This window comes from Budorcas taxicolor, chromosome 6 (genome assembly GCF_023091745.1).
Source record: "Budorcas taxicolor isolate Tak-1 chromosome 6, Takin1.1, whole genome shotgun sequence".
Lineage (NCBI taxonomy): Eukaryota > Metazoa > Chordata > Mammalia > Artiodactyla > Bovidae > Budorcas > Budorcas taxicolor.
In genome coordinates this window covers 83,775,738-83,793,763 of record NC_068915.1, presented here as the reverse complement: position 1 = coordinate 83,793,763, position 18,026 = coordinate 83,775,738, and the positions used below count along the sequence as shown (strand labels likewise).

Sequence of the window (18,026 nt, the reverse complement as noted above, 5' to 3'; positions counted from 1 at the left end):
TTTGTAAGATAATTCTGCTGTTCTCCTCTATATTTTTACTGCTGTAACCCTAGGAAAACTATCTGAAAAGTAGGGTTGATCAATTAATTTAACATTGGATTCATGTAAAGTAATAACTACCTGCATTCCTGCTTAGTCGCTCAGTCATGTACGACTCTTTGCAATCCCATGGACTGCAGCCCACAGGCTCCTCTGTCCATGGGGATTCTCCCCCAGGCAAGAAGGACGGGTTGCCATGTCCTCCTCCAGGGGATCTCCCCAACCCAGGTCTCCTGCATTGTAGGCGGATTCTTTACCATCTGAGCCACCAGGAAAGCCCAATAAATTCACCTCAGTGGAGTTAAATCCCATAGTCTATGTAAAATTTATATTATAAATGTATCCACTGCTACTGTAAAATTCTTCCTTATTGGAACCATATATATATAGCTCAGTTTTCATTATTATTATGCTTCAGACTTCTTTCTTAAGAAATAAAATATTCACTGGATAGCAGACTTTTAGAGTCCTCATTCTTACCAGTGCATCCAAAGTTGCATTTCTTACTTCCTAACCTCAAAAAGACACCAAATATGAAATAGTAGTCATGGATTTGCAACACTACAGATCCAAAAGTCCATTTAGAGAGCATTTATGAAAGTGAAAAAGTAAGTGTTAGTTGCTCAGTCATGTCTGACTCTTTGTGATCTGTGGACTGTAGCTCACCGGGCTCCTCTGTCCATGGAATTCTCCAGGCAAGAATACTGGAGTGGATTGCCATTCCCTTCTCCAGGAGATCCTAATCTAATCTTCAGTAGTAAGTGAATTATGCCTATTTTTCTCCAGTAAAATTAATTATTTGACTCTTCCCCAAAAGAATAGTTGTTGTCAACTGTTCCCACTGTCCTCATCATCCCTCTATGCTAGGTATATCCAATTTTCTATGCCTACATCTAACATAGTACTTATCACATAATGTTATCTATTTAATTGTACATCTCTTCCACAGCGCTCCAAGTTCATTAAAGACAGGGTCCATGTCTCTCCTTTGATTCCTGGCCCATTGGAGAAGACCAATGCTAAAATTAGCTGAGCTGCTTTTTAAAACTGCTTTTTCATATTATTCTTTGGTGGAATCTCCTCCTTAGCAAGGGCAATACCATTGTTTTTTGTCACTTCCTTTATGCGGTACATTGTAAACAGATTATCTTAGGTTACAGCACTGACTCCCTGATTCAGAGGTAAATCCAGAGGAGTCCCAGCCCTCAAGTGTGAGCCAGGGGCTCACAGGGTTAGGATAGAAACACAAACAGCCATAGCAGTGACTCAGTCAAAAACAATGATGACTTCAGTCATTTCCCCATTCATCGTCCTGTCTTCCACCTACCTAAGATATACTTGTTATTTTAAGCTCTAAAATAATACAGCTCTTACAAGTAAGTTCTAATTTAAAGACATTTCTTCTTTTTAGAAAATCATGCATCAATAAAGAAAACCTCAAAGAAAGAAGAAAGTCTGCCAATAAATTAGGATTTCTAAACAATTAATTCTTAAGATATAGGAATTAACATTTTTCTAATTGAATTATGGGAGTTTAATTATTTCCCAAAATATTAATACAGTTTGATATATTTTACCAGTCACATAAAGCTCAAAATCAAACTGCACAAGTATAATGTTGAGTAAAAATTAGTTTCTGGAAAGCAGTCATAAAGGATTAGATGGAAATATGCCATCTGTTTAAGTAGGTGTGGCTCATACTTACTCATAGTCCATCTAACTGCTGAACTGCTCCTGCCTTTTTGTTCAGGCAGGTTGACTTTCTGGTAAAGAATTCTTTTGTCTCCCTGATTCGTTGTGCAACCTAATATGAGTGCAATTGTCATTGGCATATATAACTGGATACTCCCTCTGGGTTTACAGAAATCAAGAGCACAATAAAAAATGAACCTACATTGGCATGTATACTATTTAACTCATAGAACACCTGGTGATTTTTTTTTGAAGAGCAACTCCTAAGAAGAAATGCCTCATAGGTTTACAGTTCTCTGCATCTGAAACTTGGAACATAATTGTAATTCATTTACTCACCCTCTCCTCTCACAGTTTGCACATGAATTAAACAGGTTTGCAATTCTGCAGGAATTGGAGAGGCATAGCAAAATTATCTGGATTAAATCTTACTCTAGAATATTCCCTAGATATCAAGGAATGAGTAGGAAATTATTATCAAAATATATTTTTATCCAAAATGAATGAGAAGTGGAATGGCACACTTAACTGAATGTTCTGAATAATGGAAACTTACTATACAAAATGTATTGATTTCTAAATGAGCAAAATATGGCAAAATGCATGTAACACCAAATAATTCATTAAATGTAACAACATATCACTCTTTCCTGGTTACAAGCATTATTTTTTCTGTTATATAGTTATTTTAATGCATAGCCTGCTTTCTCAAAAAGCAGAGCCTGAGACAGAGACTTGCATGCAGTAATCGATTTGAGAAAGAATAAAGGATAGAAAGAGTAAATGGGGAGAGGAAGTTGACCATTACTAGCAGCAACCCTGGCTTCATCTCACTGGACGTTTTGAATTTTATTTCCCCTATGACTAATGGGGAAACATTTTTGCATCAGCTCTCATCCTATTCTGGCTCTAACAGAGTTACTGCTCCTATCTCCCATTGTCCATCTGGGAATGTCCAGTGGTTTCCTTCTAGCAGAAACTGAAAAGTCCTAGGTACTGACTTGAGAAAGTCATTTGTTACTCCTGAGATGAGCAGATCCAAATCTGCATGGAACTGGTAACCATACTGTGGCCAAGATAATTGGGCCAAGAGCATTCAAAGTGGCACCCAAAAAAAGGGGTTAAATGCATTTAGTATTTAGTGATTTGTATTCAAGATGTGGTAAAAGATCACCGTTTTTCATATATTTTAGTATTTTTGAGGACCCAGACTTCTTTCTCAAATAACTTGTAATGGGGAACTTGAGAGTCTTTTTAGAAACACAATAATAAATACTAAAATTTTATTACTCTCTATGCTAACATATGAACATAGAAATTACATAGTCAGCAGATGAAGCAACTGACAAACAACTAATCTCAAAAATATACAAGCAACTCATGCAGCTCAAGTCCAGAAAAATAAATGACCCAATCAAAAAATGGGCCAAAGAACTAAATAGACATTTCTCCAAAGAAGACATACAGGATGGCTAACAAACACATGAAAAGATGCTCAACATCACTTATTATCAGAGAAATGCAAATCAAGACCACAATGAGGTATGATTTCACACCAGTCAGAATGGCTGTGATCCAAAAGTCTACAAGCAATAAATGCTGGAGAGGGTGTGGAGAAAAGGGAACACTCTTACACTGTTGCTGGGAATGTAAACTAGTACAGCCACTATGGAGAACAGTGTGGAGATCCCTTAAAAAACTACAAATAGAACTGCCTTATGGCCCAGCAATCCCACTACTGGGCATACACACTGAGGAAACCAGAATTGAAAGAGACGCATGTACCCCAGTGTTCATTGCAGCACTGTTTATAATAGCCAGGACATGGAAGCAACCTAGATGTCTATCAGCAGATGAATGGATAAGAAAGCTGTGGTACATATACACAATGGAGTATTACTCAGCCATTAAAAGAATACATTTGAATCAGTTCTAACGAGGTGGATGAAACTGGAGCCGATTATACAGAGTGAAGTAAGCCAGAAAGAAAAACACCAATTCAGTATACTGACACATATATATGGAATTTAGAAAGATGGTAATGATAACCCTGTATGCGAGACAGCAAAAGAGACACAGATGTATAGAACGGACTTTTGGACTGTGAGGGAGAGGGAGAGGGTGGGATGATTTGGGAGAATGGCATTGAAACATGTATACTATCATGTAAGAAACAAATCGCCAGTCTATGTTTGATACAGGATACAGGATGCTTGGGGCTGGTGCACGGGGATGATCCAGAGAGATGATATGGGGTGGGAGGTGGGAGGGGGGTTCAGGATTGGGAACTCATGTACACCCATGGTGGATTCATATCAATGTATGGCAAAACCAATACAGTATTGCAAAGTAAAATAAAGTAAAAATTAAAATTAAAAAAAGGAAAGAAATTACATAGTCAAGACTGACTAAAATTATTATGCCTATAGAATGTGTTCTCCAAAACAAAATAGTTAATATTAAAATTTTAAAATGTGTTCATAAATCTAACTATGTCCATTTTCTTCTCCCTTGACATTTAGATATTGCAATGCCAATAGCAGAAAATTTTCTCCATACATGTAAGTTCATTAATAGTTATTTTCTAGTAAAAAATTTCCTAGATGGGAAAAAAAAAAAAGAGGTTTCACTTTGTGGTATGCACAAAGAGGCAATGGGAAACCTTCTTTTAAAAATTGTGTGAAGGTGATTGTAGATGGTCTTACATGGACTGATACCATGGATTTAAAATGAGGAACACATTATCTCATGCCATAATGGCAGAAGGGATCTAAGCAGTGATAATTAAAAACTCAGAATCTAAATGTAGCTACACATTAGTTTTGAGCCCCAGGTCTGCCACTTACGAACTGGATGAATTTACACGGGTTACTTAACTTCTCATACCTTCAGTTCCAAGGTACTGTGATGATAAATGGAGGTACAAATAAGTACTTAAAAAGAGTACACGCTCCTAGTGAGCACTCAAAAGATGTCAGCTATTTGCATTTTCTATTCTGCCAATGAAAACTTCAGGCCTAAGAGCTCTCTGTGGAATTCTGATCCTAGAAGCCAAGTCCATTAGTGTGCTGAGAAGTCAGCTGCCTTACATACAACCAGCTCCTTGCTGGCCAAAGCCTTCTGCTTCTACTCTTCTGCTAGACGCTTTAAGAAATGTGATCCCCAAGGTTACTAGAACCTGGAGCACACTGTCAGGGAGAAGCACTCTTCTTACCTGAGGTTGACTGGAGCAGCTGGATTAGAGGACTTGCCCTCCAGAGCGAGGTGACACCAACCCCAGTGGCTATCCTTCAGTCACAGCGTGGTTATTCCTGAGCAACCTGGGTAATATTTAACACAAATCTGTATTAGATTGCTTTCCTCTGTGATATATTTTGATGAAACTATCATTTAGCAACTAATAAGACATTTTAAGCTAAATTATTCCTATAAAAAAACTTCAGTACTGATATGACCAAAATCAAAAATTAGGAATCTGTCAGGTTGGTAGAGAGAAGTAATCCACATAGGAATAAAAGCAGTGACAAGAAAGAGATTAGCCAGTTTGTGCATACCCCCCGACTAGAACATTAAACAACCATCTATATCAATATCCGAATTTGACTTGGTTTATCTGAGATTTTAACTCTACTTTAAATAAAAGGGGAGAAGGGAGAAGCAAGAAAAATCAAACAGGGTTGAAAAGAGAATAGAGTGGCATGTGACATAAAGTGACATATTAAAGTGCAGTAATAAGATAAACAACAGTGTCCTACTGTATAGCACAGGGAACTATATTCAATATCATGTGATCAACCATAATGGATAAAGAATATATATATATATATAACTGAGTCACTGTGCTGTATAGCAAAAATTAACACAGCATTGCAAATCAACTATACTTCAATAAAAAGAAAGTGTAGTAAAAAGTGATGATAGAGAGGCTGTTAGAGCTTGGTAGATTATTTGATGTTTCTGAAACTATCACCCAGAGAGCCTTTATTGTATTCCTTAAATCCTTGAAATTTGCCATAAGACTTCTTTTGACAGAACAAAAGCTCTAAGGTGCCAGGTAAGATTTTGCAAATATAATAACAAGGTAATACTGCAGAGGTGGCATCCAAAAGCTTAACAGAAGTAATTATCATGAATAAGTAAAATCTTGGAATGAAAATTGGTGCATGGATGTAAATTAGATTAAAATTCTGAGTAAGAGCAGAAACAGGGAAGTAGAGTCACCGAGGGGAGGTTCTACTAGCCCAGAGAGCATCTTTGTTTTTACATTCCTCTGAAAGAAGTTGAGTATAAGCCAACTTCCTTTAGGAGTTGTTCAAACAGAAGGGAGGATCCAGAGGAACCCTTATAGTTTTAGGTTCTGCATTATTTGCTTTATCCTCAGTAGCGTCCATGGTAAGGGAGTGGAAAGAAAGAGGGAAAGAAAAAGGAGTCATACTCAGTGAATCAATATGAGGGTTCTCTCATTCAAAAATAACAACCACCAAGGCCCTGCTTCAACTCAGTGATGCTTGCAAAGAACATGCCTTAACAACCTGAAGTTTGTGTCTCATCAAAGAGAACAATCTAGAATCAGAAGCAATATATAAGCTTAAAGATTTCAACAGGCTAGTGAAGATTTCAACAGGCTAGCCTTTTAAAAGTCTATGTCCCTCTTCTGTGTTTCTAATCCTTTCCACACTCAGGAAAGAATATCTCAAGATACATCTTGTCACATATAATGCATAACATCTCTATGAAGCAGTTGACCATCTAACCTTTCCAATAAATTTAAATATTCCCACTCTTGATACAAATACCTTTATCTAATTCAGAGATTTTCAATCTTAACTACTAACATTTTGGGCTAGAAAATCTTTTGTTTCAAAGACAGTTCCATGCATTACAGGATTTTTAGCAGCATTCCTGGCCTCTACCCACTAGATAACAGTAGCCAAACACTGCCCTCCTTCCAGTTATAACAACCAAAAATGTTTCCAGATATTGCCAAATACTTCTGGGGATGGGAGGTGGCATGTTAAACTGACATCAATTGAAACCACTACTTTAATCTATGACCACTGCATTGATTTTGGCAAGTTTTATTTACTCTCCAAATTCTTATGAACAAACCTTATACATAAAAGTTTTGTAGTCAAATATTTTTATCTTAAGATGTCTCATGAATTACATTATATAGACTTCATTTCTACAAACATTTGAGAACTTGTTTGAGCTTCTTTTATGTGATGAGTTTTCTCCATTAGGTTCTGGAGATATATATATATATGTATATATATATATATATATACATATATATATATATATATAATTTTTAAAGATATGGTTCTTACACTCTAGAAATATTTATTAAGGAGACTGAGAATCTCTAGCAAAAGGTACCATAAATTGTTAAGGGACAAGCTCAGTGCTTTAGATGGAGTAAGGCAAGATAAGAGAATCAGAGAGTGGGTCAGATGGGCAGGATAATAGTGAAGTTATACTATTACTGCAGATTTGCTTTAAAGAGTCTAGCAGTTTCTCTGGACCTGAATTGACATTAAAGCACAGTCTTGATACTGAAAAGTATGTAACTTTGGGGAAAGGGTTAGTTCTCTTCATGTATTATTCCTTTTATCCAAGTAAAATACATTTCTGTCTACTCTGTCTCTCATCAGTAATTCATTCACATTCACATTCATTCACATTTTCTTATAAATGCTTCCTAGCAATCATTGCTTTAAACAACTGTTCACAAATTCTAAAATCACACATTTTTCCATGCAACTTCGTAATTTGTTTTACAGTTATTCCAAATTTAAACATTTAATTCCACCTACCTCTTTCAGGAGGTCATAGCAAGGACACACACACACAAAGGGGATGAGGATGGGGGAGAAAGATGTCCATCTATTTTGAATAAATTTTCAGGAAATCTCAAGACATCAGTAAATTAGTATTAACGTCTTCAAAACTGTGTTTTTTCTCAATTAAAAGTTAATAGTGACTTATTTATAGAAAGGTAGATTGTTTAAGAATGCATGCATACATGGTATCAATATCGTTATGTGCTAATGACTCCATTTTGGAGCAGGTTGTGGACATCGCAAAATTACTCACTCTGGCAACAAGATAGCCGGGGGCATGGATGCTGAGGAAGGAGAATGGCCCTGGCAAGCTAGTCTTCAACTGAAAAGTATCCACCGATGTGGAGCCACTCTGATTAGTAACAGCTGGCTTGTCACTGCTGCTCACTGTTTCATAAAGTAAGCTCTGGACCACATAAATTTCTCAAATTCACTCAAGTACCTAAAAGTCTGATAGGTATCTTTCAAGAATACAGCCGTATAACTATGCTTCCAACTGTCCAGTATTGTGAGGTATAGCTCAAAATTACTCAATTAATTATCAGTTTTTAAAAAAAAAGATATATTCAGACTGAGCGATGTTATCAACAGTGGCACATTTTGGACCAAATAATTCTTTGTTGTGGGGAGCTATCCCGTGCCGTATAGAATGTTTAGGAGCATCCCTGTCAATAGCATCAAATGTCAATAGCATCCCCTCAAGACTGACAACCAAAAATCTCTCCAGACATTAGCAAATGTCTCTTGGGAGACAAAATAGCTCTCAATTGAAAGTCACTAAGATGAATCTACTTAACTCAATTTCATAAGGAAACTGTAAAGCCCAAATTGAATGCAGATCTGTTTCTTTCTCATCTGTTACATTAGGTCTAATTTACTTAATTATAAGTATTTTAGTCCCTCCTGCAACCTTCCATATATATATCTCTCTCTTTGAAATAATTTTTTCTTTAAAGGATATATTATTATACCAAAAGTTTGCTTTTTTATACCTAAAAGTTTTTTACCCTTTTGTTTGATGGTTCGTTTCACCAATTTCTGTTGACTTTATATAACACTTACTGGTTTTATATACAAACAAAAATTCCTCTCAAACTTGAGAGTTTTAAAGTGTTCCAGCAACAGTACTTTTCAGTGCTTAATGTGTTGAATACAACCCTGATTAACAAGTAATAGTAAAAATCAGAAATATCTTTCTATTTATAGTTTTTAATGATTATAAAAGAGAACTTTGACTATATCCTTAATTTCCATAGGTTTACTCTGTCTCATATCCTTGCACACTATTTATAAAATCTTATTTATCTTGTGTTGTTATATTTATCTTTCTAAATCCTCCTGAGTCTTTTCTGTACAAAAAATAATAATAATAAAATGTAGTTTCTATGAGTTACCTTTTAAAATAGAGCTTATTGACTTATTCAAAATTTATTCATGCTATCATTATTTTAGCTTTTTTCTTACATACAGCTTTGCTTTTGTGTACTTACATGCACTATGGAATTCAAAATTTATCTATTTCTTTTTGCAAGTATAAGATATTAATTCCTACAATTCTAATATATAGGACTTTTAATAAATAAATCTATTTTCTTTAGGGCCAGGGATCCCAAACAATGGAATGTTAGTTTTGGGCTCCTTTTAAGTGATCCACAAATACAGCGAAGTGTCAAGGATATTATAATTCATGAAAACTACCACTACCCCTCACACGACAATGACATCGCTGTAGTGCGTCTGTCTTCACCAGTACTGTATACAAGCAATATCCGAAGAGCATGTCTTCCAGAAACTTCTTATGCATTCCCATCCAATTCTGATGTGGTGGTCACTGGATGGGGAACATTAAAGTCTGATGGTGAGTTCCTAAACTTCTATCATTATATGGTTTGGGTTTTAGGAGTTTAGAAAGATACTCAGAATCACAGCTAAACCTGAGAAGTACTCTCTCTAGGTCATTTTAAAGGAGATGAAAACCAACTTCAATGACATTCATATAGAAACTACAATTTTGTAGCATTTTTTAATGTAACTTCACTTCCCTTAACAATGGCAGTTTTTACAGAAATGTAATATTTGAATGAATTGCTTATTACTTGAATAAGAAATTCATTCACCTTCATTTCATTTATTGATTTACTCATTCAATAAACATTTACTTTGATCACAACCTTTATTCCAAGTACTGTCCTAGGTCATTTAGATATATTAGCAACTAAAATAGGCAAATATTTCCTGCCCTTACAAAGCTCACATTCTTGGCAAAGGAAGACAGACAATAATCATGAGATATAATAAATAAGATTACACAGCACATTTTCTGTAGGTAAGTACCATAGAAAAAGTAAGCACCACAGAAGATTGGACATTTTTGATGGGGTAAAATGAATGACCTGTGACAAAGCAATACTTAAGCAAAGACCATTTAAACATGTGCATTTACATGACCCTCATAATGTAAGCATGTTGTGTTTGTATTCATAAATGCATTTAAAAGCAGAAAATATAAACCCTAAATTCCAAGATAGGATTATAGTAACAACAGAAAATCTAAAAATAATCATAAAATGTATATTTCTGGAGTATGAGTTTTTCATTTTGTTTTCTAAAGTATATGTGTAATAAACATAAACCTCCAAAACAATTCAAAAGTAAAAAAATTCCATCAACATGGATGGACGCACTTAGTATTTCTAAATATGGTTATTTTTAACAGTAGCTGGGTGTGTTCATAACATTATTTCCTTGTCAATAAGAAAGCACACAAATACAAGTTTAAATAAAACATATGTTTTACATTGATTTTGGAATTGTACACAATGTTAGATACTAATAACCTAGCAAGGGAGATTAATATTGACTTTAGAAAAAGTTATATAATTTTTTCCCTAGGAACAAGTCCTAATATACTCCAAAAGGGATTAGTGAAGATTATAGATAACAAGACCTGCAACAGGAAAGTGGTATATGACGGTGCAATCACACCTGGGATGTTGTGCGCTGGGTTTCTAGAAGGAAGTGTCGATGCCTGCCAGGTAAATCTGCTTATTCTATTTTCAAATGGATTTTTTTGTATGATTTTTAATTTCCAATTAATCTGTTCAATGGTCTCAAAAGACTGATAATCTTTAAAGACTGAAGTACATATTATAGCCAAAGTAGCTGATAAAAATTATATTTCATATATATAATGCTAGGTCTCATTAAAGTATTAAAGGGCTAAATCACCCTTACTGAAAGGGGATGAGAATCAATTTCAAATAAGCAATGACGAGATGCAACTGAATATTGGTAACTTTAGTTCAACTGGTCCTCTTTCACTGGGAAACACAACTGGGTCTGACAACAGGACTAAGGATTGTGGAGCTTTTTTGATTTAGGGTGGCTCCAACACCTTAAATATTTGATTTATTTAACATTTATGCAGCATCTTCATGAGCTAGCTACTGTTTTAAGCTCTTTAAAAATAATTTAGTTGGGTTATGCCAATCTTGTGATGTATGCTTATACTATTATAAACCCTACTTCTCAAATGAAGAGACTGGGACAAATAGATCAAGTAATGTCTAAACTAAGACAGGTATTAAATGATAAAACTGAGATTAAGTTAGGGAATTAGACTCCACAGCCTCTAATTTGAATGCTCCACCAAGTTTCCTTTCCATAAGCTTAATATACTTCAAATACTTCTGATGCTGTTTATAAGCAATAGTCCTAGAACCGACAAAAATACTGTTGTAGTTATCTAGGCAGGCAGAATCAGTGATAAATCCAGAAGGATTCTTATCCTATTCATTCAATTCACTTATTATTCTTTCACTCTAGGAGCTAGATGACATGCAAACAAGAACTTGTAATACATAATTATCATTTCTTATTACTTATTCCCATTTTCCCAACTGTCCCATTAAACTTACTCTTCAAAGTCATTACAAAATTAAATTCTGTTTCACTCACTTTATCCCAGTCTATCACCCTCTACCCCATGACTCTCTTCTAAGTTTGTGCACCCTAGAATCCATGTTTTATTATTTCAGCCACTATATTGACAGCACCATCAATGATTTCATCATCTTTTGATTCCCCCACACCCATCTTAATCTCCAAACACAAGGCAATCTATTTGCCTTACTTGCTTTTATATATGATCCGCTGTTCATGGGGTTCTCAAAGCAAGAATACTGAAGTAGTTTACATTCTTGTAATGGTTTGCCTACAAGACCTTTTAGAACTAACATCCAAAAAAGATGTCCTTTTCATTATAGGGGACTGGAATGCAAAAGTAGGAAGTCAAGAAACACGTGGAGTAACAGGCAATTTGGCCTTGGAGTACAGAATGAAGTAGGGCAAAGGCTAATAGAGTTTTGCTAAGAGAATACATTGGTCGTAGCAAACACCCTCTTCCAGCAACACAAGAGAAGACTCTACACATGGACATCACCAGATGGTCAATACCAATATCAGATTGATTATATTCTTTGCAGCCAAAGATGGAGAAGCTCTATACAGTCAGCAAAAACAAGACTGGGAGCTGACTGTGGCTCAGACCATGAACTCCTTATTGCCAAATTCAGGCTTAAATTGAAGAAAGTAGGGAAAACCACTAGACTATTCAGGTATGACCTAAATCAAATCCTTGATAATTACACTTCCACACAGTGGAAGTGACAAATAGATTCAAGGGATTACATCGGATAGCCAGAGTGCCTGAAGAACTATGGATGAAGGTTCATAACATTGTACAGAAAACAGGGATCAAGACCATCCACCAAAAAAGAAATGCAAAAAGGCAAAATGGTTGTCTGAGGAGGCCTTACAAATAGCTGTGAAAAGAAGAGGACTGAAAGGCAACGAAGAAAAGGAAATATATACCCATTTGAATGCAGAGTTCCAAAGAATAGAAGGAGAGATAAGAAAGCCTTTCTTAATGATCAATGCAAAGAAATAGAGGAAAACAATAGAGTGGGAAAGACTAGAGATCTCTTCAAGAAAATTAGAGATACCAAGGGAACATTTCATGCAAAGATGGGCTCAATAAAAGACAGAAATGGTATGGACCTAACAGAAGCAGAAGATATTAAGAAGAGATGGCAAGAAAACACAGAAGAACTATACAAAAAAGATCTTCATGGCCCAGATAATCATGATGGTGTGATCACTCACCTAGAGCCAGACATCCTGGAATGTGAAGTCAAGCGGTTCTTAGGAGGCATCACTATGAACAAAGCTGGTGGAGGGGATGGAATTCCCATTGAGCTATTTCAAATCCTAAAAGATGATGCTGTGAAAGTGCTGCACTCAATATGCCAGCAAATTTGGAACACTCAGCAGTGGCCACAGGACTGGAAAATGTCAGTTTTCATTCCAATCTCAAAGAAAGGCAATGCCAAAGAATGCTCAAACTACCACAAAAGTGCAGTCATCCCACATGCTAGCAAAGTAATGCTATAAATTTTCCAAGCCAGGCTCCAGCAATACGTGAACTGTGAACTTCCAGATGTTCAAGCTGGTTTTAGAAAAGGCAGAGGAACCAGAGATCAAATTGCCAACATCCACTGGATCAACAAAAAAGCAAGAGAGTTCCATAAAAACATCTGCTTCTGCTTTATTGACTATGCCAAAGCCTTTGACTGTGTGGATCACAACAAACTGTGGAAAATTCTTCAAGGGATAGGAGTACCAGACCACCTGACCTGACTCTTGAGAAACCTCTATGCAGGTCAGGAAGCAACAGTTAGAACTGGACATGGAACAACACACTGGTTCCAAATAGGAAAAGGAGTACGTCAAGGCTTTATATTGTCACCCTGCTTATTTAACTTATATGCAGAGGACATCATGAGAAATGCTGGGATGGAGGAAGCACAAGCGGAATCAGGATTGCTGGGAGAAATATCAATAAGCTCAGATATGCAGATGACACCACCCTTATGGCAGAAAGTGAAGAGGAACTAAAAAGCCTCTCGATGAAAGTGAAAGAGGCGAGTAAAAAAGTTGGTTTAAAGCTCAACATTCAGAAAACGAAGATCATGGCATCTGGTCCCATCACTTCATGGCAAATAGATGGGGAAACAATGGAAACAGTGACAGTCTTTATTTTGCGGGGCTCCAAAATCACTGCAGATGGCAATTGCAGCCATGAAATTAAAAGACGCTTGCTCCTTGGAAGAAAAATTCTGACCAACCTATGCAGCATATTAAGAAGCAGAGACATTATTTTGCCAACATATGTCCGTCTAGTCAAAGCTATGGCTTTTCCAGTAGTCATGTATGGTTGCACTATAAAGAAAGCTGAGCGCTATTGGAGAGATGGTGCGCATGATCAAGAGGCAGGTTCAGGAGGGTAAAAGTTCCATTTGGGATTTGTAAAATATGAGGTGCCTATGGAATATCCAGATATATATGTTTAATATATCATTGTAAATAAGAATCTTGAGGTCAGAAAAGAGTTCTGGCTACAGATATATACCTAAAAGTCATTGTCATCTGGACAGTAGTTATATTCATGAGCATGGATCAATAACTCAGTGTATAAAATAAGAAGCAGCTAAGTAACTGAACTCAGGTATCATGCTTTTAAAGGACTAACAGTAAGAGGTAAGAATGATCAGAAAAACTGAAAAGCCTAAGAAAAGCCTAAGAAATTGATCTCACCAGAATCCAGGGATCGGAAAAGAGGGGGATGGTTAATAATAATGCATAACATCAAGTCAAGTTAACTGCTGGAAAGTGTCTATCAAATTCAACAATTGTATATTGGTAAAGTTGGAAAACTGCATTGGTAGAAAACCTGTTTTGAATTTTTCTACCAATTGAGTAAAAGATTAAGTGAGTTGAGCAAAAGAGTGTTAGTTTAATATAGTCTCATTTATTTATTCTTTTGTTGCTCTTGCCTGAGAAGACATCCAAAAAGCTATTGCTAAAACCACTGTAAAAGTGATTACTGCTTACATTTTCCTCTAAGAGTTTTATGATTTCGGGTCTTATATTTAAATCTTTAATTCACTTTGAGTGTATTTTTGTATGTGATATACGACAATGGTTCAGTTTCATTCTTTTGCACATAACTGTCCAGTTTTTCTGAAAGTGAAAGTGAAAGTCACTCAGTCATGTCCAACTCATTGTGAAATTCCAGGCCAGAATAGTAGAGTGGGTAGCCTTTCCCTTCTCTAGGGGATCTTCCCAACTCAAGGATCTTCCCAACTCAGGGATCAAATTCAGAATCCACATTGCAGGCAGATTCTTTACCAGTTGAGCCACAAGGAAAGCCCAAGCACCATTTATTAAAGAGGGTGCCTTTCCCGCATTGCATACTATTCTTGCCACATGAAAAGATGCTCAACGTCATTAATTATCAGAGATATGCAAATCAAAACTACAATGAGATATCACCTCATACCTGTTAAAATGGAAATTATGAAAAAGAAGATACAAGTGTTGGTGATTGCAAAGTAAAGGGAATCCTTGTACACTGTTGATGGGAATGTGAATTGGTGCAGCTGTTATGGATAACAGTTGGAAGTTCCTCAAAAAAATAAAAATATAACTAGTTTATTATATGGAAGCTTCCTAACTGTCCATTGATAGGTGAATGTATAAAGAAGATGTGGTATACACACACACACACACACACACACACACACACACACACAGAGACACAATGGAATATGATTCAACCATACAAAAGAATGAAATCTTGCCATTTGCAGCAACGTGGATGGACCTGAAGGGTATTGTGCTAAGTGAAACAAGCAAGACAGAGTAACAACAGTAACTATATGATTTCACTTATATGTGAAATCTGAAAAACAAAATGAAACAGACTTATAGGAACAGAAAAGAATCTAGTGGCTACCAGAGGGGAAGGAGTAGGTGAACAGATGAAATACATGAAGAGAATTAAGGGGTACAAAATTCCAACTATAAAATAAATAATGAAGTAGAACATAGAAATATGTCAATAACATTGTAACAACTTTGCATGGTGACAGTGGTACCTGGACTTATCATGGTGATCAATTCATAATGTATTCAATATAAAAGATCAAATCACTATGTTATACACCTGAAAATAACATGATATTATATGTTAATTATAATTCAATTTAAAAAAAAAAGAAGTGAAGAAAAGAATGAGAAACTAGAAACTTCAGTATAGACTACTACATTAAGTTTGGGCTTCCCAGTGGCTCAGACGGTAAAGAATCTGCTTGCAATGCAGGAGACCTGGGTTCAATCCTGGATCAGGAAGATCCCCTGGAGAAGGAAATGGCAACCCACTCCAGTATTTTTGCCTGGGAAATCCCATGGAGAGCGGAGCCTAGTAGACTACAGTCTATGAGGTTGCAAAGAGTCAGACATGACTGACCCATTAACACTATTACTACGTCAAGTCCCTTTTATGAAAAGAAGATAATTAGGGCAATAAAAGAGCTTTTAATATCCAGAAATATTGTGATTTTTTTCAGGTAGACAAACCAAAACAGGCAGACAAAAAAGTATATATGCCTACAGAGAAAAGGCAGTGAAGGGAATGAAGACATATTGGAAAAAAATACACAAAACAATTACTGATAGAACAAAGTTTTGATTCAAAGAACAGATGAGGGGATTAACCCTGAAAAGAAACAAATAAATCCATTTGCCTGCAAAGGAGAGTAAACATAGATGTGGGCTGATGTAGGTGAGCTGGGAAATCAAAAGGGACAAGGACAGGAAACAGAGAGATTGCTACCTGTTGCTCTCTACTTATTCCATCAATTTGAAACTAAGTAAGATACTAGGTTCCAAGCGAGAAAATCAAATTTTTAAAAATTCTGAAATGAACCTTGTATGTTGCTGGTGGGAACGTAAAATGGTGACCCTATATGGAAAGCAGCATGCTAATAATTTTTCAAAAACAAATAAAAATATATTAACCATACATTCCAGCATTTCCATTTCCCAGTATTCACACAAAAGAATTAAAAGCAGAAACACAGATATTTGTACATCCATATTCATAGCAGCATTATTCACAAGAGCCAAAAGACTCAAGCAACACAACTTTCCATTGATGGAAAAATTGATAAACAAATGTAGTATATGCATACCATTACATATTATTCAGCCTTAAAAAGACGAAAATTCTGAGACACTCTACAACATGGATGAAACTTAAGACATTATGCTAACTGCAATAAGCCAGTTGCAGAAGTACAAATGCTATACAACTCCATTCATGTAAGGCACTTGAAATAGTTAGATTCATAGAGACAGAAAGTGGAATGGTGACTTCCAGGACCTGGAGAAAGGGGACAATGAGGAGTAATCATTCAATGCTGGGTGTAGAGTTTCAGTTGTCCAAGATGGATAAGTTCTGGAGATGGGAGGTGATGATGATCACACAATATGAATGTACTTAATGCCATTGAGTTCCATACTTAAAATGGTTAAAATGGTAATTTTATGTGTATTTTATACAACTGAAAAATAAATAATAATTTTTTAAAATTATGAAATGAGAAGAGTCTTTACTGGCTCTTCTTAACAATGAGAATGAAATATGTCTTAGGGACCCCTTACTACAGGGGAGGAGATGTTGGTTTAAGGATGTAAATTTGTGACAAGATTGTCTTCCACAGTGTATGGTTGGCCCAGATTGTAGTGGGTGGAGAGTAAGAAGCTAAGAATCTTGCTGGCAGAGTAATCATACGGATATCATGCAATATAGTCACATAAAGAAAGATAGAAAGTAGGAGGTGAGTTGGAGAAGGCAATGGCACCCCACTCCAGTACTCTTGCCTGGAAAATCCCATGGACAGAGGAGCCTGGAAGGCTGCAGTCCGTGGGGTCGCGAAGAGTCAGACACGACTGAGCGACTTCACTTTCACTTCTCACTTTCATGCATTGGAGAAGGAAATGGCAACCCACTCCAGTGTTCTTGCCTGGAGAATCCCAGGGACAGGGGAGCCTGGTGGGCTGTCATCTATGGGGTCACACAGAGTCGGACACGACTGAAGTGACTTAGCAGCAGCAGCAGCAGCGGGAGGTAAGTTAATACACTAGGAGAAAAGGGAGGAGTCAAAAATTAGCTTTCCCAAGAAGTTGAAGAGCAGATGTAGGCTGAAAAGGAATGGAGTGAAAAAACTGCAAGTATAATGCTGGTAATAGCATCTCAAAGGTGGAGCTGATCCAGGTGTTTTCCCAAGATTGTAAGAGCAATAGCCCAGTGCTGGTAGTGAGTAAATATAAATTACTTCTTTTTCAACATCTGTGTGAAAATGAGAGTGTTTGGGGAGATAATCAGAGAATTCCTCAGCATACTGATGATGGTATAAGCAACAATATCTTAACTATCTCTTTTAGGTAATAATTGAGTTGAAATTTTTCAAACGTATTTCTTATTATCATATTGTTGTATCCAAAGACATATATTGATGTCTTTGATTTAAATAAATGATTATAAAAATA

The 18,026-nt window shown here is 36.2% G+C and overlaps 1 protein-coding gene across 1 annotated transcript in view; it reads left to right on the top strand.

Annotated features, from left to right (window-relative positions):
- Window positions 1-18,026, top strand: part of LOC128050039 (transmembrane protease serine 11C-like) — a 64,028-nt gene that overhangs the window by 45,693 nt on the left and 309 nt on the right. Inside the window, exons 6-9 of the mRNA XM_052642331.1 lie at window positions 4,254-4,292; window positions 7,802-7,973; window positions 9,173-9,432; window positions 10,467-10,609. Of these exons, the coding sequence (XP_052498291.1) occupies window positions 4,254-4,292; window positions 7,802-7,973; window positions 9,173-9,432; window positions 10,467-10,609 (614 nt within the window). The remainder of the gene's footprint in view (window positions 1-4,253; window positions 4,293-7,801; window positions 7,974-9,172; window positions 9,433-10,466; window positions 10,610-18,026) is intronic.